This window comes from Carassius gibelio, chromosome A23 (genome assembly GCF_023724105.1).
Source record: "Carassius gibelio isolate Cgi1373 ecotype wild population from Czech Republic chromosome A23, carGib1.2-hapl.c, whole genome shotgun sequence".
NCBI classification, from domain to species: Eukaryota; Metazoa; Chordata; class Actinopteri; order Cypriniformes; family Cyprinidae; genus Carassius; species Carassius gibelio.
Genome location: NC_068393.1, coordinates 16,512,082 through 16,539,360, shown reverse-complemented (window position 1 = coordinate 16,539,360; position 27,279 = coordinate 16,512,082). Strand labels below are relative to the sequence as shown.

At 38.4% G+C, this 27,279-nt stretch overlaps 1 protein-coding gene across 2 annotated transcripts in view; it reads right to left on the bottom strand.

Moving 5' to 3' along the window:
* The window catches only part of LOC127944756 (rho guanine nucleotide exchange factor 25-like), a 67,235-nt gene that overhangs the window by 32,962 nt on the left and 6,994 nt on the right, over positions 1–27,279 (bottom strand). Inside the window, exon 1 of one of the 2 annotated variants that reach the window (XM_052540976.1) lies at positions 13,288–13,670. The exons of the other annotated variant lie outside the window; for it this stretch is intronic. Coding sequence (XP_052396936.1) covers positions 13,288–13,381 — 94 coding nt within the window. The 5' untranslated portion in view covers positions 13,382–13,670. Of the gene's footprint in view, positions 1–13,287; positions 13,671–27,279 lie in introns of those variants that run through there. 2 annotated transcript variants of the gene reach the window in all.

Below are 27,279 nucleotides of genomic sequence, written 5' to 3'. Positions count from 1 at the left end.
CAATTGCATCATGCTATGGGAGTATCTTTTTGAATAATATGATACACATTGAAACACTTGCACATACATGTGAAACACTTGTGCATAGATGTGAAACACTACCGTATTTTTCGGACTATAAGTCGCACCTGAGTATAAGTCGCATCAGTTCAAAAATACGTCATGAAGAGGAAAAAAACATATATAAATTGCACTGGACTATAAGTCGCATTTAATTAGAACCAAGAGAAAACATTATCGTCTACAGCCACGAGAGGGCGCTCCATGTTTTCAGTGTAGACTACAGGAACACTGAGCAGAATAGAGCGCCCTCTCGCAGCTGTAGACGGTAATGTTTTCTCTTGGTTCATTTCTCTCGGTTCATGTCAAATTAATTTTGATAAATAAGTCGCACCTGACTATAAGTCGCAGGACCAGCCAAACTATGAAAAAAAGTGTGACTTATAGTCCAGAAAATACGGTTTATATCTGTGCATATATATGAAAGACATTTATGCGCAAGTGATTCACATGTATGCGCAAGTGTTTCACATGTGCAAGCAAGTGTGTCAATGTGTATCGCAACCTTTAGGTGTGTATTGCAAATTTTCAATGTGTATTGCAAGTGTGACGTGACGTGAATTACAGCCAAGTATGTTGACCAATACTCAGAATTCGTGCTCTGCTTTTTGACCCATCCAAAGTGCACACACACAGCAGTGAACACACACACACCGTGAGGCCACGACTTCCCCGACTTGTTTCAATAGGGTTTTGTCTCTAACGGCCTCCCATAATTAAAACCTTATGTTTTACTCTCTTCTTCTAAAGGGGTACCTTGAGTGTAAAAAAGGGACCCCAAGGTGTCTTGACCAAGCGTCAATATATGACGAGTTGGAAGTGAGACAGTGTTGGCTGCACTGCACCATTAACATCATTTGCTCCAAACCTGTGGCCACACACACCATCTCTCACTCTTGATCAGAGTGCTGTTTTCCTGACTGGCTGTGATTACAGCCATTTCCTGGCTTCGTTTTCCCTTGCAATGCAGCAAGACTCTTAAATGTAGCCTGTTGTTTATGGCCACAGCCTTATTTGGGGTCATGAGGAAAAGTAAGATGAGCAGTAAAATCAGTCTTGGTTTGGAAATTGCTTTCAAAATGCATTGAAGGACTATATTAATCTTTTTTCATTATATGTTTTTTTACTTATAAAATTGCATCTGCATTAGCTGGATCATAAAAGTATTCCAAAAAAACTACAATAGCTTTTTTTATGGAAGTAGTAGTCTGATATATGAATGAATCTTTCTTTTGAGTCAGATCTTTTTAATGAATCAGTTTATCTGGTTCACTAGACCAGCATGATTTTTTCAAAAATCTGACTGATCTGATTCAGGTTGCAGCAGTCCCAAAATTCAGTTCAGTGCCATCAGTTCCCCACACGTATAAACAACCGATTTGTGGTTCTAAAGCAAAGAGAAGCAACCCTCTATGAGTGACCAATATGAATACTGAGAAACCACAGGCCATAAATGAAAAAGCACATGCACATAAACAAACCCTGTGTATTCCAGAAGTCACTTTCCTGGATTTATTGATATTCTGAGTATGGCGAAGGATTTGCCACTTGTTAAGAGGCAGTGAATGTAAGGTCTGAACACCATAAGCAGAAAAACACAAAAGTGTCCGGATATTGGAAGCATACAGCAAACGAACACAACGTATATGCAAACTCAAAATGCACACACAGTCTGTCTTACAAAAAAATTACTGCCTTACCAAAACCCCCAAAATGCAGTCTGAACCCTGCTAAGAGCACTTCGGTCCTCTTAAAGGAGTCATGACAGTAGACTTCCTCATTATCCGCCACAGCATCAGAGACGCCCTCCAATTTTGGCATATCAGGCCTTCTCTCAAGCGGCAGGCTGAATGAGTAAAGTTGAACCATCACTCTCACCAGCACTCCATAATCTGATGAAATGACTGGATTTGGTGCATTTTGAGCACTTCGAAAAGTGAAAACTAGGTATAAAAAATGCTAAATGCACTAGTGATAGCAGTCTCACGCTCCAAAGCATCTGTATAAGAAGCTTACCACTCTATTAATGCTGTCTCTATGATGGTGTGGGAATTGAGCAGCATGGCACAAGCTCCACAGTGGTGATGAACTACTGGTCTGTGGAAGAAACCACGGCATTCCTGCCCGGCTGCTCCAAAAAGCCTTCCTACTGCAACCCCAGCCTCTTTCCTTCATTTTCTTGCCATGTTCCACCACAGATGCACAACCGCTGCCCAAGACTAAGACCGTAGCTATCTGCTTTCCTGGCTCAGGTCCTGCTGACACTACAAAACAGCGGTTAAAGAGATGTAAAATACAGCCCAGACTAGAGACCCGAGTCAACCCCGGCATCACCCCTCACTGCTGTTAGAGTGGCCGCGTGGAGGGGGTCACTAACAGGGAGTGAACAATGAGTTTGATAGCTCCTGATGACTCAGATTTTTATTTTCACTTCAAGCTTTAATAAGCAGCACAGAATCCTGAATGTAAAATGTCAATAAAACAAGAGAAGGATGTATGAATGAGCTTGAGCCTGTGCAGAATTGCTCACCAGTTGATTGGTAAATTTATTAGGAACTGTATCCCAAGATGTTGATTAAATCAAATTGTAAGAACAATATTTGACTCATGCTGATGAAACTATGTGAGTGAATCAAATCAAACATGTAGAAAGCATTGACTACAGAAAATATCTGATATGACTTGCCAAAACAACATTTAACTTGCAAAAAGGAATACTTGACCCAATGCTGAAAATCATTTTGTCACCCTCATGCAAGTATAACTTTGTTTCTTCTGCTAAACATAAAAAAGCAATTTGAAAAACAGTTGAAACGTTATCCTGTGTTCCACTGAAGAAAGAAAGCCATACAGGTTTAGAATTATATGAGGGCGAGTAAATAAATACAAAATTTTAATTTGAGGTTGAACATTCCCTTTAATTTTCCATTTAGCAATATGTAAAGATTATACTGCAGCTGCAACAAACCTCTTTGTGAACACGCTTATGCAAGAAATATAATTAAGGGTTTTCTTAGCTTAAGGAATTTGTTACAACTGGATCCTGAGGTTTTGCAATTTAATAAATGACGTAACAGAAAAGAGGCCAAATAGTCAATAAACAGAGGCCAAATAGTCCAAATTTTTGCACTGCAGTTGAGTGTGTCAAGAGGAACATTGGCGAAAACAATGACATCATACAGTATGACAAAATATCAACATTTTGCCAAACTGCCATGAACTTTGGTTCATGTGGCAGGATTTTTTAGCCCAGATGCCACTGATTGGATAGCTCACAGAGATCATTCCAGAAGAGAAGCCCTGCATTACGAGGCAGTCCATGTTGGCACTGCCTGTTTGTGCACGGATCTCCACAATTATGATCATTAGAAGCAAAAAATCATCTCCCTGAAGTTGCCTGCTCATCCACCTCCCTGTTACTGTACCCACACACAACCACAACAAAGCGTCACACATTGCAAAGTGCACAGAAAACACAGATTACTTTAGGGTCTAAAAGTCTCTCACACGATACTCACAGACCCCCCACAGACCAGTCGATATATACAGCGCACAAAACTGGAAAGCAATTTCTGGATCTAAGAAGGACTAACTTGATGCAGTAGCAGCAACAACAAAATCTAAACATTCTTAAAAATAACTATTTCACGAGCAACAAAAAAGTATATACATATCTGCATTCAGATGGTCTTTACCCATCTAAGTATGTGGTTTTGACCAAAGGTATGTCTAAGTATGGAAGCTGAGTGAACCTGTAGATCAGAGTATAGTTAAATAAATATATAAATAAAAAGTATTCATCTTGCTTTCGATGTAGATCAAATGGCAGATGAGCTCAGCTAGTATCTGCAGTGATGTTTTAGTGATATTAAAGTCCTTTCTACTGATCAGAGGACAGATTAACCCCTGCAGACACTTTCCTCATTGTTATTGCTAAGACAGTGCTTATTTGAAGATGAAAACTCCGTATATTTAACATACTGAACAGCGTCTGGCGGGGATTTAAAAATGAGGGACGGTCTGTATTTCCAATCTAATGAAGGTATTTAGCCTTGTTTTGTCAGCTACGTTGAGGTAGTTTACTGGGTGTCACCATCTGCGTGGAAGGATCTTTGCATCGTGCTTTGTGTAATACTAACAAATGATGATGCTTCAGTGACTCACAGGTGCATCATATTTAGCATGACTGATTGCACACTGTGTACAGTATGTGCAGGCCAATAATGGTTGTTAAGCCTCCAGCGCAAATGTTTATTTCTTACCATGTCTCTCTGTTTCTTCTAAGTCGCATTGCCATGGCAACTAAACCCTAAGGGAAGAGAGTAAGGGACAACCACAGAAAAGAAAAGCTGTCAGAAAGACACATTATGGGCATAGACTGCCATATGCATACACGTCTGAAAGTTCACTTTTCACAGCGAGCTTGTTATCGCTCACATCTCGAGCCAATCACCGTCATGTTCAGCACAAGAGATTGACTGATTGTGAAAAGGCCTACCGTGCACCATCAAATGAGTAAGGGACTGGCGTCTGGAGCATCAGCATCTGGTTACAGGAGGAAATCTTTCTTTCCTCCTGTAGCCTTTCTTTCTTTCCTCCTGCATGCTTTATTTAACTCATAAAGTCATAAATTATTAATATATATCATGGTATTACCATCTGCTATCAGATCGTAGGAACATGGTACCTCTCCAGTACTTTCTGTAAGGGTTCCTTCTTTTTCCCACCCAGGTATTAACACATTTTTGGGAATGGAGCTTTGGTAATACCATATATTTTTTCTACATATACCTTACGCAAAAGTACTATGATGGTACCATGGTATATTCATATCAAATTGTAATACCCTGATACTTTATATGCAAGCCAGGGCCTTTCCAAGAATACCAGATATATGGATAGGCAGGATTTATGAAGACATTAATTATGATAGATGGATATCTCTGTGTCTTTCTGCAGAAAAATGAAATTACAAAATTTCTAATTAAAAAATTCTTAAAAAAACACTGTCTGCTACGCATATTTAATTTCCGTCCAAGGTCAGAAGTAACTGTATACAGACATGGGTTTCTTAGTAAGCTTGTTGCATAATCGGATAACACGCTGGATTTCATAAACAAGCTATTATTCTCATGCTCGATCTGAGCCTTAGCCAGGAGCATCTGTCCTTTTTTGTATTCTGTGTACACGGAGTCAAGCTGCTGTTGGTCCAAGAGGTTAAAGAACTTCACCACAATTTGTTTGTTCACTACAAGAAAATATGGCTACCAGTGCTGTCCGTGAAGAGCCCTCGAGGAAAAACAACTTCAAGAGAAGGCCAACAATGACAGAAAGATCTTTGTGTTGAAAAACACAATTCAATAATGTGCCACTAAAATACAAATCAACAGTAAATTAAAACACTCCTCTCTCCGCCAAGATAAACACCAGAAGCGTGTGGCTCATTCTGGCATTCGTAATGTTATGAATCACAGAACAATTTAGAGCAGCGATGGTGTTCATGGAGCAGCAGAATGTGGAATTCAAAAGAACCACGTCCTCCCTCTTTCTTTTTTGCTAAACAAGGCATGGAATGCACTCCTGTGTCTAATAACTTGTTCCCTCATTCTTCTCACCCATACACTGATGCAAACAGCAAACACGATCTGATTAGCCAAATGACATTTGCAGCTACAAAAGATCTAAGGTCTTATGGGCAAAGATGGTCGATTTCAATTCACACACTTCCAGTGGTGCCAAATGAGCAGCTGCCTTTGAGATGAACGGGAATGCTAACGGATGATTTTGGGGAGTTCAGGGTCAGAGAAGGAAAGAGAGAAAGGGAAATGCTAAAGAAAAGAAGTTATGGCATCCAGCTGTGGACAGAAGTTTAATTTAGACTGGTTAAGGGTGAGAGAGACAAAGAGAAAGAATCAGAAAGTGAGATTTGCCCCAGGAATGAACTTAACGCCTAACTTGATGTTCAGATTCCTCACAGGCATATCAAACAACTTTATCCCCAATATTCAGTTGAGGCTATTTCTTCCTTTTACTGGAGGAGTTGTGAGTGTGTGTGTGTGTGTGTGTGTGTGTGTGTGTGTGTGTGTGCGCGTGCGTGCGTGCGTGTGTGCGTGTGTGTGTGCGCGCGCGTTTGTGTGTGTGTGTGTGTAAAAGACTGATTAAGAGATGGAAAGAGTGAGGGATGGAAGGAAAATATATCAGTGAGATTTACAATGATAGAAAAAGAGAGAGGAATGGAAGGAAGGAAAGAAAGACAGATAGATAGAGAGAAAGAAGGGGGATGGGGTGTTGTGTTAAAAATATATCTTACTACTGAGCAAAGAGCAGTCTCAGCTTGCTTTCAGTTTTTGCTATTTTTGCAGCTTTTTCCATAATGCATGGAGGAATGAGACCTTATAAGTGGATGACAAAAAAAAATGTCTGCAGTTTCAAAAGACTTCAGTGGCTAGTGGGATTTGAACATATCTATCTATCTATCTATCTATCTATCTATCTATCTATCTATCTATCTATCTATCTATCTATCCATTGCAAATCATATCCATCTACTAAATATAATATCATCAATGTCTATCCATCCATGGATAGATGTATAGATATTATGATAGATGGATCTATCTGTTCATAAATCTGTCAGACGTCATCCATCAGACAGATAGGCATTATATGGATAGACAGACAGACAGATATGATTTTGAGAGATATCAGTCTATTCTATATAAAAACAGCTAGAGATTTAATAGTCAGTTTTGAATTTCTGTTTAATATAAAGACAGGTCTACTGCCACAAAGGTTCAGGTTTAGTTCTAAAGAGCTCATCCAATTTGGTTAATGAGTTTGGCACTTAAACCCAGGTTGTTCCAAGCATACACACCATGGTCTTGCATGAAAAACATCTGCTAAATAGCAACTAATTACCCGTCCAATCAGACAGCCCCTTAAAGAGCCACTTATCAGTGTTCATGTGCAATGGTAGCAGATGAGTCTTTATTGTACGAGATAATTATTGCTGTAGTTGTGAAGCTCCCTCTGTCTATCTAGGTTGATTAGCTGCCAAGCATTATGAGTGCCAGCCCAGCATATTACAAGGCTGAGTCACTGGCCTCAGGTGGGCTCATGGTGGCCTGGATGTGTGTGTGTGTGTGTGTGTGTGTGTGTGTGTGTGTGTGTGTGTGTGTGTGTGTGTGCAGGAACCTGGGAATACTAAGACCAAGACAAAGCAAAAAACACATCCATATATCATCCATCCATCCACACAATTATTCACAGCAATAAATGTACACTCAACAGCTTTGCAAATTACGCACTCGTTTTCATTGACTCCTTTAAGTGGATTAAATTGGTACAGTAATGTTGTGAATAGTGAATGAGGGTTTAGGGTGCAATTTCAGATACAGCCAATATGTCAACAAACAATATGGAGGAAGGGCTTGTGCACATTTTCCCCAAAATTTGCATAGAACAGGAAACATTTTTTATCATCATAGCAACAAGTTTCTTATTGACTTAGTTTCAGAGTCACACAGAGAGGGCGAGACAAACAACTGTGGTTTTGACCATTTCTCCACCCTAATTGCCCTTAATCGTGCCTCTCAGGCATCACCCCAGTTGGCTTTTGAAATTGGCTTTGGGCAAAAATGAGAAAGGAAACCTGCTGGTGAAAATGAAGGCATGGGGAGGAAGAAAGCGTGGAGCCGTTGGTTTCAATATACACCACAGCCAAAGAAAACAAAAGCTTGGAGAGGAGACCGTCCTATTGGCAGAACAACCAAAGCTAAGGTCCTAACTCGATTTGCTCACTTCTTTCCTGCCACTGGAGCCTGTCTGATATACTCACGTGTTCTCTGGAAAAGCATACATAAAAGCAAGATTACCTGTGGGTTTGCAACATACCACTGGAGGTGTAGAGGGCTTTGCAGTGGTAGAAACGCAATATAGCAGCAGATGTTGTGACTTACTGAAGAGTGGATCTGTCTCCCTCTTAATCACTACCATGACGAGAAGCACATGCTCATACCCGGGCTTCATTAAAGCATCTTTCTTCACCAGCCGTCTAAAGCAGATGGGTTAAGAACTTTTACATGCCTCTGAAGATCATGTATTACAGTAATGTAAAGCTGTTTTTGAGCTGGCCATTTTGTTGTCATGATACAAGTTGCATTAGCAGGATCATGCTGAGAGAGAGAGATGAGCTTCAAATATCTTTGTCACGACATGACAGGGAGGAAAAATAATCAACTATACATGATCAAAGTAACAACACATTATAAGTAAAGTTTATACTTTTTTTTTTTTCAAGTAACAAAGTGCATTCACTTAACCCGGTTTATTGTTCGAAATTTGAAAGATCCATTAAAGAGCCAGTAAGATGAAAATTCTAAGCTTCCTATCACTGTTTATAAGTCCTGTACATTAGGTTTAAATCCATCCAAGGTTAAAAAACATTGTCATTTTGTCAAAATATCATTTTAAAATTACCTCAATTCTCAGAAATCCCCAAACGGTTCGCGCAAAGCTGTTCAAAAGATTCAGTTTCCTTAAACCCCACCTTTCGGTTGCATACTGTGTTCTGATTGGTCAACTGACATAGTTTTGACTGGTTGTTCCGCACACAACTTCACGGTAAATAATGCGTTAACATCTGTTTGGGGTGAATTAGGTCTTATTCCTCTCACCGCGAAGCAAACAGTAAAATAAAAAACTTGAACAGTCTCGCTGCTTTTTCTTCTGTATGGGTGTATTCAAGCCGCGCTCTTCAGTTTGAATCTGAATAGCGCGTTCAGCGCGGGGGCATGGTCACATTAGATATAATGAAGGGAGATGTGAAAAACGGACATCGCGTTGTTTTCATATGGATTACTTTATCACAGAATATCTGTTTTCAACAGCACTTATTTAGTTTTAAAGTAGGCATGTCAAGCTTTCTATAGATATCTCTCTCATGTCTCTTCGTTGAGTATTCACGGAGTTACACTTCATTTTAATGACGTTTTTGAAAACGAAGATCAGCGCAGACAGGCTGCAGACAGCACACATACTGATAAGACACTCGGGAGAAAACAAACTCATAACTACATAATCATACTTCGCGTTGTGATTTGGAGATGCTTGTTGGTCTAAATAAAGTTGGTAATGAACCCTCTTTTATGGCCAAACGCTTTGAAAATCCCGCCTTGTACTCACCGAGATTAGAAAAGCAGTCATCAGTGAAATGTTGTGAACACAACAAGGATTTGTTGTACTGCTCTGGTATTGTGGTAAAAATGAATTTTAGCCATTGGTTCTTCTGATCTTCATTCTTTGGCAGTGAAAATAAAACAAACTTGCCTTTACAATTAAAAACACAATGTCTCCTCAACATGATGCTATCACGTCAACCAGAGCGTCTGTGTGGGGGTGGGGCAGGTCAGAGTTCCGTTTCTCCCAAGACGGTAGGCAGAGATTATTATGCAAAGTGTTCCTAGTGACGCACATAGAGATGGGCAAAAGATTTGAAATCTCGTTTCAGCGATTCAGAGTCGACTCCTTACTTTAGAAGCCAATAACTTCATAAATCGTGTACTTTTTGGTTTAATTACTTTGCACATTGTTTACACTGATGGACAGCTACATCATACACTGTAATACAGGTAATTTTTGATTTCCCATCTGTGTGGCTCTTTAATCTCTTTTCGGTTCATTTTAAAGCGATAGTTTGGAGAGTGTGCAAGCTAAGATTTGAAGACTTTCCAAAATAAGCAAAGAGAAACAAGAGAAATATTAGTGGTGCTTTTACAAGATAGAGGAATTTGATGGAATGTTTGGGTTTCATTCGAGACACCGAAATTGCAGTGTTTCTTCTCGACAGGCAAGCTAAACTAAATTTTTTGTCACTCATGTAAGCTCTTTACTTTACTTAAGATAGTCCCAGATGAATAGTACGATTTTGTAAGGGTAAAAATAATCATAATGTTCTGATGTTTTTTTTTTTTAATTATGCTTTATTTCTGTAATAGTGCTAAGTGACACATGCAGGCACAGAAACTGCATACTTCACATTTAAAGAGAGCAGAAGCTTTCCAAAATCTTAGCAGGTGTAGGCAATTTTACTATTTGAGGCAAAAGAAATGTCTTTTCACTATCTAATCCAATTTAACCAGGAAATATCCATGCAGAACTCTCTATTTCGAGTAAATTGTATCCTAAAACAAGTCAGTCAGTGCATGCTAATAAATAACATGACTATGTTAATCAGTGGGCGCCATTCCTGAATATTTTCTTAAAATGGTTTTCAGCCTGTAAGGCAATGTTCTTCTTAGTGAACACAGCTGCAAAAATCTACAACAAGCTCCTTTGTCCAGCTCATTTTAAGCAAAGATGTGTTTTTTCCTGAGGTAAAACTCAGCTTCCTGTTTCTGTCAGAGCCAAGCAAGTTTCAAAAGATAACACAAACTCTTAGCTCGGCTCAGACACAATTCTTGAGTTATGTCTCTTCGGACTGTTTGCATCTGTCCTTTACTTCCTCCCCATTTTTTTGCTCTTATTTTCTAACTAATAACATTAGCTGCAAGTTCAGTGTGATGCTAATAGCAATTACTTTGAAATGTGCTTTCTCAGCTGTAAGCTTTGCTGATGCTTGATTTCATAAAGTCAATGCATGGTGCCATTACGTCCAAGATTTCTGTTCCAAGTTTATTGATTCTCTAAGTGGGTCTATGAATGATACATACACACACATGCAGACACCCTTCTTTGCAACCAAGTATTTTTATTCAGATATCAGCGGGGAACTGTCTCAGCTACATAGTAATGGTCACCTTAATAGTGTCTGAGCAGATGATTGTCATGTAACTTGGTGCTTATTAGGATGAAGACAAGAGACATCATATGGTGGATTCCTGCTGGGTTTGTAAATAATAGCCATCTACAGCAGCAGTGTGGAAAAGAAACGGCTTTCACTGCTGTGCAATTACCAGAATGGTGGTTTGGCTAAAAAAGCTATGTGATTGCATTCTGCTGGTCTTTGGAAAGATGGCTATATACAACACTGGGGAACTGATGGAAGTGGGTTTTGGAAGTGGATGGAAGTGGAAGAGTTTTTTTAATACTGATGCACAAAATGTTAAAAAATCAAGCCTACGTTTTGTGCAATTATCTAAATTTTTTTCCTATAAACATCAAAACAAAAAAAGAGGGTGTATGCGAGTGTTGCATTGCACTCTCGGTATGGGATATGCATCTCTTTCAGACATCTGTAGGGGTTTGAAAGGGATGTGCGTGACACTGAACCTGACCAATCTCGTCCAGTACAAGAGATCACGCCTGCCTCGCTAACCATGCAGAAAACAATACATCGACAGCCCTCCTGCTCCGGGCACATTCAGGTTGTGTACTTTATTCCCAGGGCTGAATAAACATTTAGCCCTCATCCAAGCGTGATTAAATGCTCTTACATAAACCAGCCATTTACACTCCCTTCTATCATAGAGAATAGAGCTTAGGTGTCAGAAAGAGCCATATAATCTCTAAGGCAGGAGAGACAGACTGGTAAAGGGAAAGAAGGAGAGGGTGGGAGGAAGTCACAGCTTTCTCCTAATGTGATTTATATTTTAGGAGGAGAGCTCGATACTAATGCCCAACATTAAAAATATATTTGCTGACATAGAGTAGCATTCGAAATCATCTACACATAACCACGGGGTAACGTCACTTCGAGACGGTCATCTTTGCTGGTGAAAGGAAGTATTTTGCCATTTTCCACTTAAGAAGTGTTTTACGCTCATTCCACGAGTGTTTAAAAATGCAGCCAGCAATTTTTGTTCAACTGATATGGCACTTAACTATATAGAGTTATAGTTGCGTAGTATGATGCAAAGTAATAGGTTTTTTTAGGGTTAAAAACACCCTTCGATGAAAATGAATCCCTTCGAAAGAGTAAAAAAAAAAAAAAAGGACAGGACTTTAGCTTCTAAAACAATTAACAGTTAGTTCTGAAATGTCACAGCCCTTTACGTGGCACTGATGGTTTGGCAAGACTTCAGAATGATGTCTGAGGTTAACTTAGATGATATTAAGTGATGGTAGAAAGCACATACTCTGGCTTAGAGGAAGAATATCCATTACATAAGCACTGGAGATTAAAGCAGAGGCATCTGAACTATGCCGGAGCCCCGCAGAGTCTAAACGATGATAAAAGAGCACGAGAAAAACTTTACATTTGTGTCTTTTACATAACTTTAGACTCAATTTTAAACTCATATAAAGAACCAAAAGTATACAGTAGGTGCAATCAAAATATATTTTCCTTTGTAGCTACCATTTAACACAATATTTTACTCAAAGTTGAATTCGCTGCTGCAACTTTAAAAGAGCAGTTCACTCAAATATGTAAAATGTGTCATTACTTACCTTTATGTCATTTCAAACCATTATGACTTTCTTTCTTTTGTGTAACACAAGAGAAGATATTTTGAAGAACTGTTTTTGTCCGTATGATGAAAGTCAATGGGATACAAAACAACAATGGATCCCACTGACTTTCATTGTATAGACAAAAACAGAGAAAGGTTTGGACTGACATAAGGTTGAGTAAATTCAGACACCTACATGACTGGCTGAAAAATGCTGAAAGACAAACAAAAAAGGAAGGGAAAGAGAGACAGAGGCTGTCCTTAGTCAAAGTCTTACTGCTGAACAGAGCGAGAAATGTTTCTTTGCGGCCCCCAGTGTTTCATCCACCCACGTGCTGCAACAAACCATCCACCCACCCCCCAACACATGCCACCCTGTCCTACACGTAAACATGCTCCGTTTAATGCATACACATAAATGCACATGCACACACGCCATCTCTCGCTGCTAAATAATCTTATGTACGCCTTTGAGGGAAATAAGATGAAAAGTGTGAGGGGATGCCGTAACCAGGAGAAGTGACAGACATCTGTTGCTCCAGCTGAGTATGAACAGAAGAGAATTCTACTGACATGCAATCACTGCAATACATTGACACTCAATAATCACGAGCAAAGAGTGAGCATCTGCCAAAGCAGATTTAAAATTCGAGAAGCTTTGAAGAATATCACAGCCTAAACAAGAAAATAGAACACCAGTGTGGGAGAAAAACACCAAGAACAGCACGCAACAAAGTAAATATGACCAAGAAGATGCAAACTCAAAGCACTGTTGTAGAGTTCTTATCCTTCATCTCTTTGTAATCAAGTCCACCATGACAGCGCTAAAGTCACTGACCTCTGACCCGGGCATAACAGCAGCCGCACTTTACCAGGACTTTCCGAAACAAGTGGTGGCAGGCACAGCCCCGATGGTGGTGGCCCCCCTTCATGGTCTACCCCAGTCACTGACCACAAGATTACCAGGCATGGGCATGGCACATCACACACACGTTCATGCCGGGGATATCCCTGTAGCGGTAATTCCAAAGAAGTGTGGGGGAGAGCCTTAAAACCAATCCCAAGAGGAGTTAAAGTCCTACTAGTCTGTTCACCCTCCGGATATCCAGTCTTGGTTTGTCACTGTACTGGCATGAAGACGAGTCAACAGCAGGCAAAAGCACAACTCAGTCTCCCTGTTTTTCCTCCCTCCTGCTCTCACTGTCTGCTCAAATGACAGACTGTAAGACTGCCAGAGAGAGAGAAAGAGTGAGAGCAAGCGAGAGAAAGAGGAGGGGGGTGAGGGGGCGGAGTTAGCAGCTTGACTTGCTGGTTATTCTAGGATACAGCTCCCACTCCCCCTTTTATCCCCTTCATCTTGCGTTTACTCTTCTTATGATTCTCTCCCTGCTCTCCATTCTATTTAACCATCTGTCTTGGCCTTTTTTAACACATCTCAGACGGGTGGTCCAAATTTTAACCCTCATATCCAAAATAAACAAGGTGGAAAATAAAAATCTAGTTGTGAGCTTGATTAGATGTGTGAAAGTTACAGACCTGAGAAGACACACAGAGTTGGGGTGTAGTGAATTCATATATCATGTTTCAACTAGTAATGTTACAGGTTTTGATTTTATGTGTCTGTGTTCATGTATCTTGGAGGCTTGATACAAGGTGGTGAGTGTGCGTCTGTGCGCTTGTCACATCTGACTGGATGTCCTGTTGCAGTGCTGGTGATTTACAATGACATTTCAACACATGTGGGATTGTTATTGAGCTAAAGTTGACCTAAGGGATTTTGCTACCAGACTTAACCAGTGGTAAAGGCCAATTTTTATTAGATATAATAATTAGGACCGCTAGAAGATTATGAGTTGTTTAGTGATACACAACCAATACTAAACTGAGTACCTAAAACTTTCACACACTGTTACATTTTGCATCTGAGAGGATAGTTCAAATTGTTGAATGACAAATATGTTAACTGAAGAGACACTATAATATATATTTTTTGTATGTTTTAGAAGAGTTAAAACAACCAGAGAGGATCTACATGGTGACAAATCCATAGATGAACAGGCAGTCTATACAGGCAGTACTGTTTGTCTAATCAACAGCTTTATTTTCCATCCAAGTTGATTTATGTAAAAAAAAAAAAAATTACTTGTGAGTTATTTGTAAATAAAGTAACTTTTCCATCCCATATGTTCAAGAAAAAAAGAACTACTGCCACAAAAATGTATTAATAAATTTTAAAGAAAATTTAAATAATAATGCTGACAAATCAACAAAAGATGTATACAACCTGGTTACTGTTATTGATCTTATAGATATTTACAAAAGCATTAACCCCGGTTTACAGTTTTACAATGTAAAATCTCTAAAGTATATTGAATGTGAAATACTGGTATATATTAAGATAACCCTGGGTAAAGAGTGATATTCACCAAAAATTAATTTGATAAATGTCAATGTTTTGTCTGTCCATACAATATAAGTCAATGTTCACCAAAACTCTTTAACTAAATATCTTCTTCTATTTTCAGAAGGAGAAAGATTGATAAATAATGATAGATTTGACATGTGAAATGCTCTATAAAGAGGCAAGGCATGCATGAGCAAAATGTGTTTAAATGTGATGCTAATGGCGAAAAGGAGCAGGAAATGGAGCGCAGACCGCTTCTAGAGTACATGAGCAGCTGGGGATTTTGCTGAGTTTGTGTGTGTTGATGGAATTAGTCTCTCTAGAGCCCAATTACACCGTGTCTACTGCAAAAAAGCAGAGAGGCTCCATATAAGTACAATAAAGAACATAAGAATGGAGAATTCGCTAAAGGATCCAACAAACAATTCCTCCACCAGGCCCTGTTTAAAAGATAAAAACATCAGGACTGAGATGGCCACACAATGCATGAAATTCAAACAGCCTGTTTTGTATATACAATAATAAACAGTTGAAGCTGTCATTACAAGCACTTCTAAATGTCTAAAAGCTTTGCATGTAAGTGTAAGATGATAAGTTCATTTTCATGTTACTTAGTTTCAGTCAGATTAAAGCAATTGTTCATATTTTTTGGACACTTCAGTCAGACTGCAATCATACCAGTTCAAGGTCAGACTACCAGACCTAGATAGATTTGCTTTGTTCAGCATTATACATGTTAACTGGGCTACCATTGGCCTAGCATTGTGTGCTTAATCTGAAAGACAAGAGATGACATGTGCCATACAATCTGTCAATATCTGTTAACGCATTGTTATACTTGGACAGCCATAAAGAAACTGTAGCTTGACTGCTGTTGCTCCATTACAAATGTGCATGTAAACATATGCTCGTCGTTGGCCCATCACTGTCACTCCTGTATGCTCAAGTCAGCAACATAATTAAAAACGAATGATGTTAATTTGTTATCACAAAATTGCTATCGGCATCTTAACACCTCCACCAGGTTTCAATGTTGTAAAAAGCAACCCTTCACGCTGCTGTGCTTGACTGTGATTTTACTCACAAGAACAAAGGAGAGCTGCATTTTCTCTTTTATAATCTATAATCCAACTACAAACAGAGCAAACAGTATTTTGATTTGGTTAAAAGGAAGACAAATTACACTGAAACTGAAAAAGCCATTTAAAAGACACACCGTCAGATGCAAAAATGAACGGCACACATCAAACAAGCAGTAATGTCCTCTCTTTCTTCCCTCTCAGTTCAACTACTTACTGCAGCGAGAGAAAGGGAGTTGCATGGCTTTGACAACAAGACGTTTGCATCTAATGTGTTTGCATCGTGATGTTTGTATGTAATCATAAGACAAGTTTTCTCTCTTCCTCTCCATAATCTCTCCATCCTCTTTCCCTAAACAGTTTGCTTTGCAATACTTTAGGAAATTAACCATGACAGGAGTGCAAATTTGGTTAAGCTGTTCTGAGCACTTGTTGTGTTTGCTCTTCCAGTTGAGGTACACTATGTTGTTTCTTTAAAGACATGCAAGCAAATCATTTTCGAGGCCGATATAATATCTCCCTCAAAACCAACATACATTAACTACCTAAACTTGTAAAGGGGAGAATGTTATTGCCAAATGTACATATTCAGTGTACATATGCAGTGTACTTTATTTAAAAAAAAAATCTTATATCTCAACTTATATCTCAGCCATGTGATCTTGTGATAAATAACAAGGCTCACACTAAAGGTTTGTGCTGTCAGTATGGATTGCATTAACAATTCTGATCAGTAGAGGGAGTGTATACTATGTGCCTGGGCAAGTCTTTACCCATGTTAACTACATTTATATAGACCTACTGCATTATATGCATTGCTACAGGAAAAAAAAAAACTTTATTACTAAGGCTTAATTACTGCATTTAATATATAGTATATAAATAAATATATTAATATCGTATTCATAATTAAATATGTATGTTATTAACATCTTAAACTACCACTAAAGTAGGTTACTGACATATATCTTTTTTTTTATCAACTGTGAAAACATGTATTTTCCCATTAAATTTAATAGTTAATGGAATACAGAATAAGGTTATGAATGTCTGGTTAACCATAGACTGGTTTCTACATTAGCTTTATATTACTTTTCTGTGAAAATTACAAGAAATGCTTAGAATCCGAAAGGCTTTTTCTTATGCTGAACAAGTCAGCCTACAACAATTTTCAGGTTGTAATAAATAATGTCTGGCATTTTAATATTGTAATCCATCAGCACAGATACATTTTAGAATTCCATGGCAACAGGGTAAAAAAACCAAAGATGGAATGTAAGATGAAAACTGCATACAACTCATACAACTCTTTTTTTATCTTCTCATTCCTCATCCTTTCCCTCCATTCTTCCTTCACCCTTCTATGTTTCTATTCATTCTCCCAGCATCATTGCCCACTTTATGATTCTGCCCCAGCACGTGCATACTGTATTCAAACAAACACATAAACTCATCAACGCTCGTCCTCATACATACTGCATTCATACATAAGGATAATATAATATTCCAACAGGTTTTCCTATCAATAATTCATGGCCCAAATAGATAGTCCGACCTCAAACTCTCACCAATGAGCTGGACATTATTGTGATGGGAGGCTCAAGAATGATTTTGCCAGAGACTACGTTTATCAATGTCAACTCACATTTAAGTACATAAAATGAAAAATGAATATACAAATGGCTTAAAGTAGTGTTGGCTTTGCTTACCCACTCCCCTCCAACTCGTTGATGATGATGGATTCTGGCGCATCTCACTGCCTGCTAATTAGGCAAACAATGGTTCAAGATCTAACAGCTTTGATAGTGACAGGAACAGTTAAAATGCTAGTATAGAGGGTTCAAGGTCAGCAAGCTTAAATATGCAATTATGCAATCATGCAATAAGCAATACAACTGTCTCAAGGTAATTTACATCAACTTGTATACATGAAACTTAAGTGAAGTTATTTCTCCAAACCATTCTAAATCATATTGTGCTATGCCTTCACCATACTGTTTTTATTGGGATGTTTAGACCTCTTGAATTCTCATTCTTTCTCTTTCTAAAAGCAGGAGCTCCAATTAAGGTATGCATGAATAGGCAGCAGTGTGTGGGAACAGAGAGACAGCTGGCAGAAAGCCAGCTGGCTGCAGTGAGCTGGTGTCGTATGCTCTGCACTCTGTTTGCTGGTGTGTCTCCCAACCCCAGCCAAGAGATTGGCCAGGACCCTCACAAAAATACATACAAAAATGAGCACACGCACTCACATATTCAAATATAATGGAAATGCACCATTTACAACTGAATCGCGAATTAAAATTTTTAATTAGTTGCTAAATTTGAAATTAGCAACTATAAAATAAATAATAAATAATGAAATAAATAATTTTAATACAAAGTTCATCCATCCATTCTTTCATTAATTATTTATTCATAAAGCACATTTAAAATAAATCGCTATCAATGTGCTAATGTGCTATCAAGATGCACAAATAAGAACAATTATAAAAAATTAGAATCTATAAAGCAAATAAAGGTAAAATGTGAACCTGGACCACAAAATCAGTCACAACAATTTCTGAAACTGAATAAATAAGCTTTCCATTGATGTATGGTTTGTTAGGATAGGACAATATTTGAAAATGCCCAATAGATGATTGGTTTGCTCCATAACAGAGTGAATTGCAGTAATCAAGGCGTGATGTAATGAATGCATGGATACCTATTTTAAAGTTCTTTAGAGAGAGAAAAGATTGAACTTTTCCAAGACTTCGTAGATAACAAAAACATGATTTAACAACAGAATTATTTTGTTTATCAAACTTGAGACCTCAGGCAAATAACATGCCTAGATTTTTCACACATGGAGTAACAACAACTTAAATCACCAAGGTCCAGATAACCAAAGTCATAAAAATCACTTTGGACCAAACAGTATTACTTCAATTTTATTTTCATTTAAGGCCAAAAAATTGTTTGTAAGCCATAATTTCACTTGCTGTAAACATGCTAGTAGGCCAATTATGGAGCTTGAGTCATTGGGCCCTATTTTAACAATCTAAACGCAAAGTGTAAAGCGCACGGCGCAGATGCACTCTGAGCGTGTCTAAATCCACTTTTGCTATTTTAACGATGTAAAAACAGTTGTCTCATCTTCCATTCTCATTAAGAGCCAGTTGCGCTCGTGCCATGACGGATTTGCTATTTACACGGCGGAATTTGGCAAGCGTAAAGACAGAACGCGTCTCCAAGATGAAACGGAGCTGTTCGTGTGCAAGCAAATAGATAGCCTAATTCTGATACATGTGATGACTATCCATTATGACATGTAGGCATTTATATACATATATATATGCTGCGGTGCATCCCTGTGTTTAACAAGCAGCGTGTACGCTCTTTAAATAACAAAAAAAAAAACATTGCGCTAGACTTTAGACCAGGTTTGAGCTGGTCTATGGCGCAGTCTATTTTCAGCTCCTTAAAATAGCAATGCTCCTGAATACACCTCTTTTTTAGACCAGCACGCCCATGGGCACAAAAATGAGTGCAAATTTGCTAATTAGATGATGTGGCGCTGGACGGGAAAATGCGAATGGCGCCGGACTGAAACTAGCAAACACACTTGCGCTGTGCCTTGCGTCGCATTGCGCCAGGTGTATTATAGGGCCCATTATGTTTAAATAGGAGGTATAATTGGGTGTCATCAGCATGTAAAATAAAATGATAGTTCATAAGTGAGAGTAGTTGTAAGACAGTTTGAACTTCAGGAAGAAGGAGGAGGGAATCGGCGAAAATTCAAATAAAACTTTTATAACAAAATAAACACAAAGCAGCACGACAGCCCCTTGCGGACAATTGCCCACAAACAGAACCAAAACACAAAATAAAATCCAGGCCTGGTCCTCTCTCATCCTTCTCTGTCGTTACTCCTCCTGTTATCCTTCCACAGCTCCTCCCTGGGACTCAAGACAGGTGAGTGGTGTAGGTGTTGCTTATTTTCAGTTACTCCACTGGCCTTGCTCTGTTTCCATGGCTCTCGGCCACACCCGTCTCGTCACAGTATCATGTAATGAATTTGAATTCAGAAGAGAATCTAGTTGAAGAAGTACAACATTCCCCAAAATTTTTTAGACAAAAGGAAGATTAGAAATACTGTTTCTTCATCATAAATATCCGGTGGGCCAAAAATCCCTGGCCGTTGGCCCCGAGGAGGCCCCGACGAGGCACGATCAAGCCTCAGAAGCCTTTCTTCTCTCATCTTTGGTGCTCTTTCCTGCTTTCCTCTTGCACATCCAGTGACCCACAAGGCCGTGACCCACAAGGCCACCCCTGCAACAGCAAGACATCAAAGTTGCAGCAAGCCATGTTGCAACTTTTCAATTACCTCCCCCAATCACCATCGAGTCAATTGCAGTTGCAATTCCAAAACCCGAGACTGCATCTGGAGATTCGTATAATGGCCAAGGCAATGCAAGTATCATACTTTTAACTAAACGAAACTGAGGTTTAGTATAAGCTGTAGACCCTGTTGTAAAACAACGTTGATGGTTTCACTTCCATCAACATTCACTTGCACACAAATTACATGAGTTATATAATTTCTTAGAGCTGATATGAAATTACACTGATTGCATGCTGCACTTTATGGAGTGTGGATGAAAAGATTAGTTGATGGTAATATTAATTCTGCTATTGATACTACTGCCCACATAGCAAATGGACTTGGCCCAAATGTGGCCTCAAGCTGGCACTGCTGGTCTCCTGTCGGCAATGGCATGTACCCTTTTAGGCAGAGCTGGGCCATGTGTGGCAATGATGGCATGGGGATCCGGCAAACAATATAAGGGCCGATTGTTGGTGGGAGGAGTGTGGCCCAGATCACTCCAGTGATATGTGGCCCAAATCAGGCTAAGATCTAGTAGCATATTATGTGACCCATAAACAAGATAAATACAATATTGCATGATAATGGTTAAATGATCACAGACATTTTAATGAAGTGTAGTATTGTTAAAATGTAGTCTTTGAAATGTCAAGTCAAAACAGAATGAAACATTATCATTTCAAAACTAAGCGACTCAGTCAAGTGCATTAAACTGCACTTAATTATAATTTTATTACATTTTATATTATTATTCTTGGTACAAATCATCTTAGAATCCATACATGAAAAGAGAGAGGGAGAGATCATTTAACCATTATCATGTAATATTTATTTGGTTTACCATGGGGCAAACCATTTTTATTAGTATGCTGTAATACACAAGCATTAAAAAAAATTATTATGAAAGTATTTTATTTTAATTTAAATCCTGTATTCATGTGATGCTTGATGTGAGGAACAGATCCAAATTCAAACCGCATTCATTGGCAACATGTATCTCCTTCCTCTGTAGCCATAATAAAAAAATTTAAATGTTCCGTTATGAAGTTTTACGAGTTTCGTTGTAAGGTTTCATCATAAATTGCCTGAAATTGCCTGAAATATTCTGATTTTTCTATTCAGTTTAATGTAGTTTATTGCCATAGTTTGTGTGTACCAAAGCATTTCACAAAATGCAATATACAAGCCAATAATTTGAAATATTACGATTCTGTATTCCCAGACAGCAATATAGTTTTGGCACAGATCCAGCCCACATCTGGCCTGAGTGAAATCCATAGGGGCCAGATGTGGGCTGGATCTGGGCTGAAACCGCTTGCTGTCTGTGTTTTTGGTCTGGGCTATATAATGGTGTGTTTCCACCGCAGGAACCAGGAACTAAATAAAAGTTCCGGGTAAAAAAATGCCCCCTAGAAAGTCCCTGCTGGCGAGGTGGTACTTTTTTAAAGTTCCAGAACTTTCGGGGGCGGGACTTTGGCGCTAAACATGCTGATTGGTTGAGTTCACGCAGCATTGGTTGAGTTCAACCACCATTTATTCGGATCAACATTTTCAAAATATTACTGTTATTGTGTCATGAAATGTAATTTTAAAAGTATTTCAGGCGAGAATGTAGTTGTTTAAAACTCAAATCTATGGTTTATTTATAAAGACAGCGCCTATTTAAAAAATGTGTTTCGCCGATCTTGTAGACGGTGAGTTCCACTCGATCAGCGGGAGCTCAGTCCTCATGTATCCGCCGAGAGCAGCCTCTCCTGGGATAGACCTTCTGATATGTGCCGCTGGCTCTGATGTCTCTTTAGTGGTTAAACATAACATATAATTCAGCTGCGGGGTATATCTAACAGGTTTTCTTTGGTCTGTATTCAATTTATCTATATGTTAAAATGAAAATAAAAAAGGCGAATTTATATAATATTTCGTTTCATTGTAATGGCTGCATATACACATTTCCCTGAACTAAGTACATTTCTGCAGTTGTTATTATGCTTAAATGAAAACGAAAGGAGGCAGTGGTATTTTATATCATATTTCGTTTTATTGTAAATACACAGTAAGGAAAATTGCAGTAGCCATGACGAGCAGGCTGAAGTTATCAAGTACGCTGCTGTTTATAGATTTACCGGACTTGCGTCGTCGCGGACATCACACTCCCGAGAGGAATGCACAAAGTCTGAACCAACTACCGAGGATGCACGTCCAAAATCAGCGTACTTTTTTTTTTTTTTTAATCAGCGGTACTTTGTATTGAGAAACGCGCGCAGACCTACGTCACCAGTCTATTTGCCTAATCTACCCGGTACTTTACACCGCGGTGGAAACGCAGAAAGCAACAGGTCTGGGGGGAAAAAAGTTCCTGGGAAAAAAAGTTCCTGGTACAAATGTTCCGGGTAATTTCGGTGGAAACGCGGCATAAGTCTCAGGTGTGGCTCAGATTGGGGAATCTGGTTTACTTAAGGCTGTGAATTGGTACCAATAATAAAACCTGTTTTGGCCCCGCTAAGGGTGATTAACTGGCTGATATACAGGCTGGTTATGGCCCATGGCCCTTTAATCCAGTTCTGGGCCACTTCAGGGCCGTCATTCTTTGCAGTACTTGGCCTGAGGGTAAAGTGATTGTGTGGCCCGGATCTGGGCCAGAACACATTTTTCTATGTGGGTGGCAGCTGATATAAATAATTGTAATTAATTATAATTATTTATATACATTTCCCTTTATAGCTAACTTGCTACACTATACACAGACTCCAAACTACTTCTGCTTCCATTTCCATATAAAGTCTCCTCTCACATCTTATTCTGATGACTAGAACAGCATGCATTTCCTCTCCATGCTTTATCTCATGGGATTTTAAAACATCACAGTGTTGAAATGCCATCTGTGGACCAGTTTTGTTCCCTTATATAAAAAGGCAGATCATTACATCTGATCTATGCAGATCACTGTCTCTGTCTCTATGTATGTTGTTCTCTCAACCCTGTAGCCAAAATGACAGTGACTCAACAATGCCAGGCTACATTTTTCTCATCTGCAGATCAAAGACTACCTCCCCAGAGCACTGTTCATCATGAGGACGTGGCTGAGGCATATGGGAAGTAGCAACATCTGCTCTGATGAATGACCAACCAAGCAACAGTTAGCGCCAAAGAGGCAAAACAAAACAGACCAATGTCCACTACATGACCCATAAAATTCCGAAACTCTCCCCTAAAACCACTGATCTTTCAACAACGCAATGCATCTCAACCAACAGTCACCATATATCAACCTCCAGTGGATAAACACAATGCCAAGAAATATACAAACAGTTCAACAGCTTTATGATGTTCCTGACACAGGCTTAAACTGTTCTAGGAGCTGATTGAGAGGATGATGGCTGATGGTTACTGGGTGTGAAGGTATGGCTTCTGGCCTTGAGCCTTGCCATTCAAATTTAAGTAGAAGTCAAATTTAAATTATATTAAAAAAGAGAAACTCATTCAAATAATTTTTTAATAGAAAGGTGGCGTTTGATTATACAAACACTGACATTTACATTCTAAATTGTAATTTGTTCTTGTGATGGCAAAGCTTCAGCAGCCATTATTCCAGTCTTCAGTGTCACATCCTTCAGAAATTGTTTTTGTTTTTTGTTTTGTTTTTTGGACTAGGGTGGAAGGAGTTACCACTTCCCAGAATGCATTACCTCTGATGTATTGAGATTCAGTAAATGTCTAATCCTGTCATTTCCACTGAGTCTTCTGAGGAGTGTAGCCAATTCTTTCTCATGAATTAAAAGAACGCCACTACTTCAGTTCTGATTTCTGGACATTAGGTTGGATAATCGACACACTGTAGCAATAAATGACAATATTTGTGTCACATTGGATGCTCAATAAATCATACAGACATGAAAGCACACACACACTGCAAAAGCCTGAGGCAACAACCACCAATTTTCCCCAGTGTGGCAGTACAGCTCCAAAACCGTGGTAACAAAGGCCCTTTTAAGGTTGGGACTTGCTTAGCCTAAGGTTCTCTTGGGAATTCTGAGTCCACATTCCCCCAGCTGTGTGTTTTTAGTCTAAAGAATATGTGGAAAGTGGGTCTTTATAATGGACCAATCTATGAATGGATGGCGATTTTTTTGCAGAATGAACCATAGAGGATTTTTAAGATACACCACTACTCAGTGTTTTATGTCAAATATCAGCAACCCAAAAATTATTTGCACAGCAGGCATCTTCTACTGTAGTGATGACAGCACGATTATTCTGAATGGAAGAGAATGATACATCAGCAACACAGCTTTGCTGTAACTGAATAATGAAGAATTATCCATAAAATAATTCCACTTTCCAATTTTTTTTCTAATTCCAATATTCCACTTTTTTGACTCATCCTTGCACGCACATGAACCACTAACATGAACAACTACTCTACATATTATGTTAAAAAATGGTTGTTTGGGTTGTCATCCTCAGCCAACCCTGTTATTAAAGAGCTACATGACGTGCTTCAAGACACGACTGTCTAAAAAATTACTGCTAGAATGGAAAGTGAAGCTTGGGGATTTGGTGAAGACTTGAGGGCTTCTATCCAAGGGAATGTCTTGAATGGACATGAGATTTTCGTAAAGAAGAAAAGAGAAAAGGAGTAAAAAAAAAAAAAGGGGTGAATGTGTGCAAGCTACACATCTGCATGTGATTTAGTGAATGCTGGCACTATCCCGTGATTCCACTGAAGCCACTAAACGGCATCTTGTTTCTAATCTTTAACAGATGGGTGATCTCCTGTGCCTCGAGCTCCTCTAGTAATGCAGGGGCCTCTTTAACCATAGGCAAAGCAAGGAATGGAAATTTCACCTTGAGCCCTGCAGATCTTATTGATAAGGAACTGAAAAATGTTAACTTGAAGAGAAAACGACTAGCTCTTTTGAGAACTTATTTGATTAATTAGGCTACTATTAAAGCAACAGTTCACCAATGCATTAAAACTGAGTCATTGTTAACTCACCTTCATGTCATTTCAAACCTACAAGACTTTCTTCTGTGAAACACAAAAGGAGAATAATTGTCTTTTTCCGTTTGCTATTTTCAATGGGATTTAATTGGATGCTCTGAAGCCGTCAATTAATAGCTCTGAATGAGAAACATCAAGATTTAAAGGCATATATATATTAGGGCAGCACAATTAATCGAATTTCTAATTGAGCTTACAATTAGGGATGTCACAATTGCATAATCGTTCAAAGCAGCAATTAATCATTTAAAGTTCACTTATATTTTTTGGTATGCCTAAAATTCTTTTTTTTTTTCTCTACATGTTATCTTAAGGGGTTTTCCATTGTTTTAATTTTAGTTTTATTATAACATTACAATACCATGCATATTTTTACCTTTTAAAGAAGAAATTAAGCGTTTGAGGCTTAATACTATAGAAAAGCAATAAAGGTTTTTCAGTTAGTGTTTTCAGCTTGTTTATTTTCATATAAAAATAAAGCAAGCAGTTGCTTCAAAGGTGTAAACATCATTCATTTAATTGTAAGTAATAATCACAATTACAATTTCGAAGGAATAATCGAAAATTGTGATTTTTGTCACAATCATGCAGCCCTAATATATACAAATCTGGAAGGTTTGTGAAATTAATTGTTTATTAAACATTCAAAGATTTGTTTAAATTATATAAATGGGTGTTTGCTAAATGCTGATGGTAAACAAGAAAGTATTGCAGTATTTGCTTTTCTAATAATATTAATTTAAAAGCAATAGTTATAATACTTTTTATATACCATTTGATTCCTTAATTCCAGTTCGAACTGATTAGAGACTTCTATCCATATAATAGGCAGAACTGTAGACGTCGACACCAAACAATGAAGAGGGAGAATGTGAGCGCTGTGTGCACAGGCAGTGCCATTCTCAGCACCATCAAAATAAAAGCCATTTCGCAATACATCAGCCAAACAGACAAACTTATTGGCCAATGCTGAGATCTGAAAAATGCTAAATATGGTGCACTATATCGGCCGACCACTGATAAGTATATATATATATATATATATATATATATATATATATATATATATATATATATATATACACACACACACACACACACAGTGTGTAAAAAAGAAGAAAAGAATCCCCCATACCCCCCTCCCCTTAAAACAATCACATATTGTTGCTTTATAGCATGAAATCAAGAAAGGCACAGTTTTTTTATCCTTTTGTATTTACTCAGTGCAACTTATAACTTCCAAGTGAGAGATATTACTCTGACAAAAAAAAAAAAAAAAAAAATGTATATATATATTTATAATATATATATTCAGAGAGAGAGAGAAAGAGAGAGGGGGGGGGGGGTTGGGGGCGAGTAATGGATGGCGGAGTGGGAATACATTTTCAAGTAATTACATTTTTGGATATACTATTCTTTTGAATCATTATTCACTTGAAACTCTCTTTGGCGAGTTCATGAGAAAAGCAGTAATATCTAATTTGTGAAAGAATCATTCTTTTGATTTGAATTCTTTTGATTTTAATCAGGGCTCAAATCCAGTCTGAATGACTCATTGATTCAATTGAACTGGACTGATCTGCATTCTTATCATAAGTAGATCGCAGACTTTTGATGCCAGTGCTTTATATGATCTACTTAGACTTATTATGCTTTTGGGAAACACAGTCCTATACTTAATTCATTTCTATGATAGAGACACAGTGGTGAAAGCTTTACTGGAAGGTAAGTTTGTCAAGAGAGTCAAGAGGCATTTATTTATCATTTGCATAGTTAACACTGGGAAAACTGGGCATTGAAAAGCTTGTGACGAGGCTTAGACATACAGGGATAATAACAGGACTATTCGGGTAGAGTAGTGTCTAAAATGTCAATTGTAGAGTGTCACAGAGATACATGAAAGAAAATTAAAGTGGCAGTGCAGATGCAATAAATAAACTTAAGAGCAGCACACATTCCGATTTTGTATTTCCGAGTAG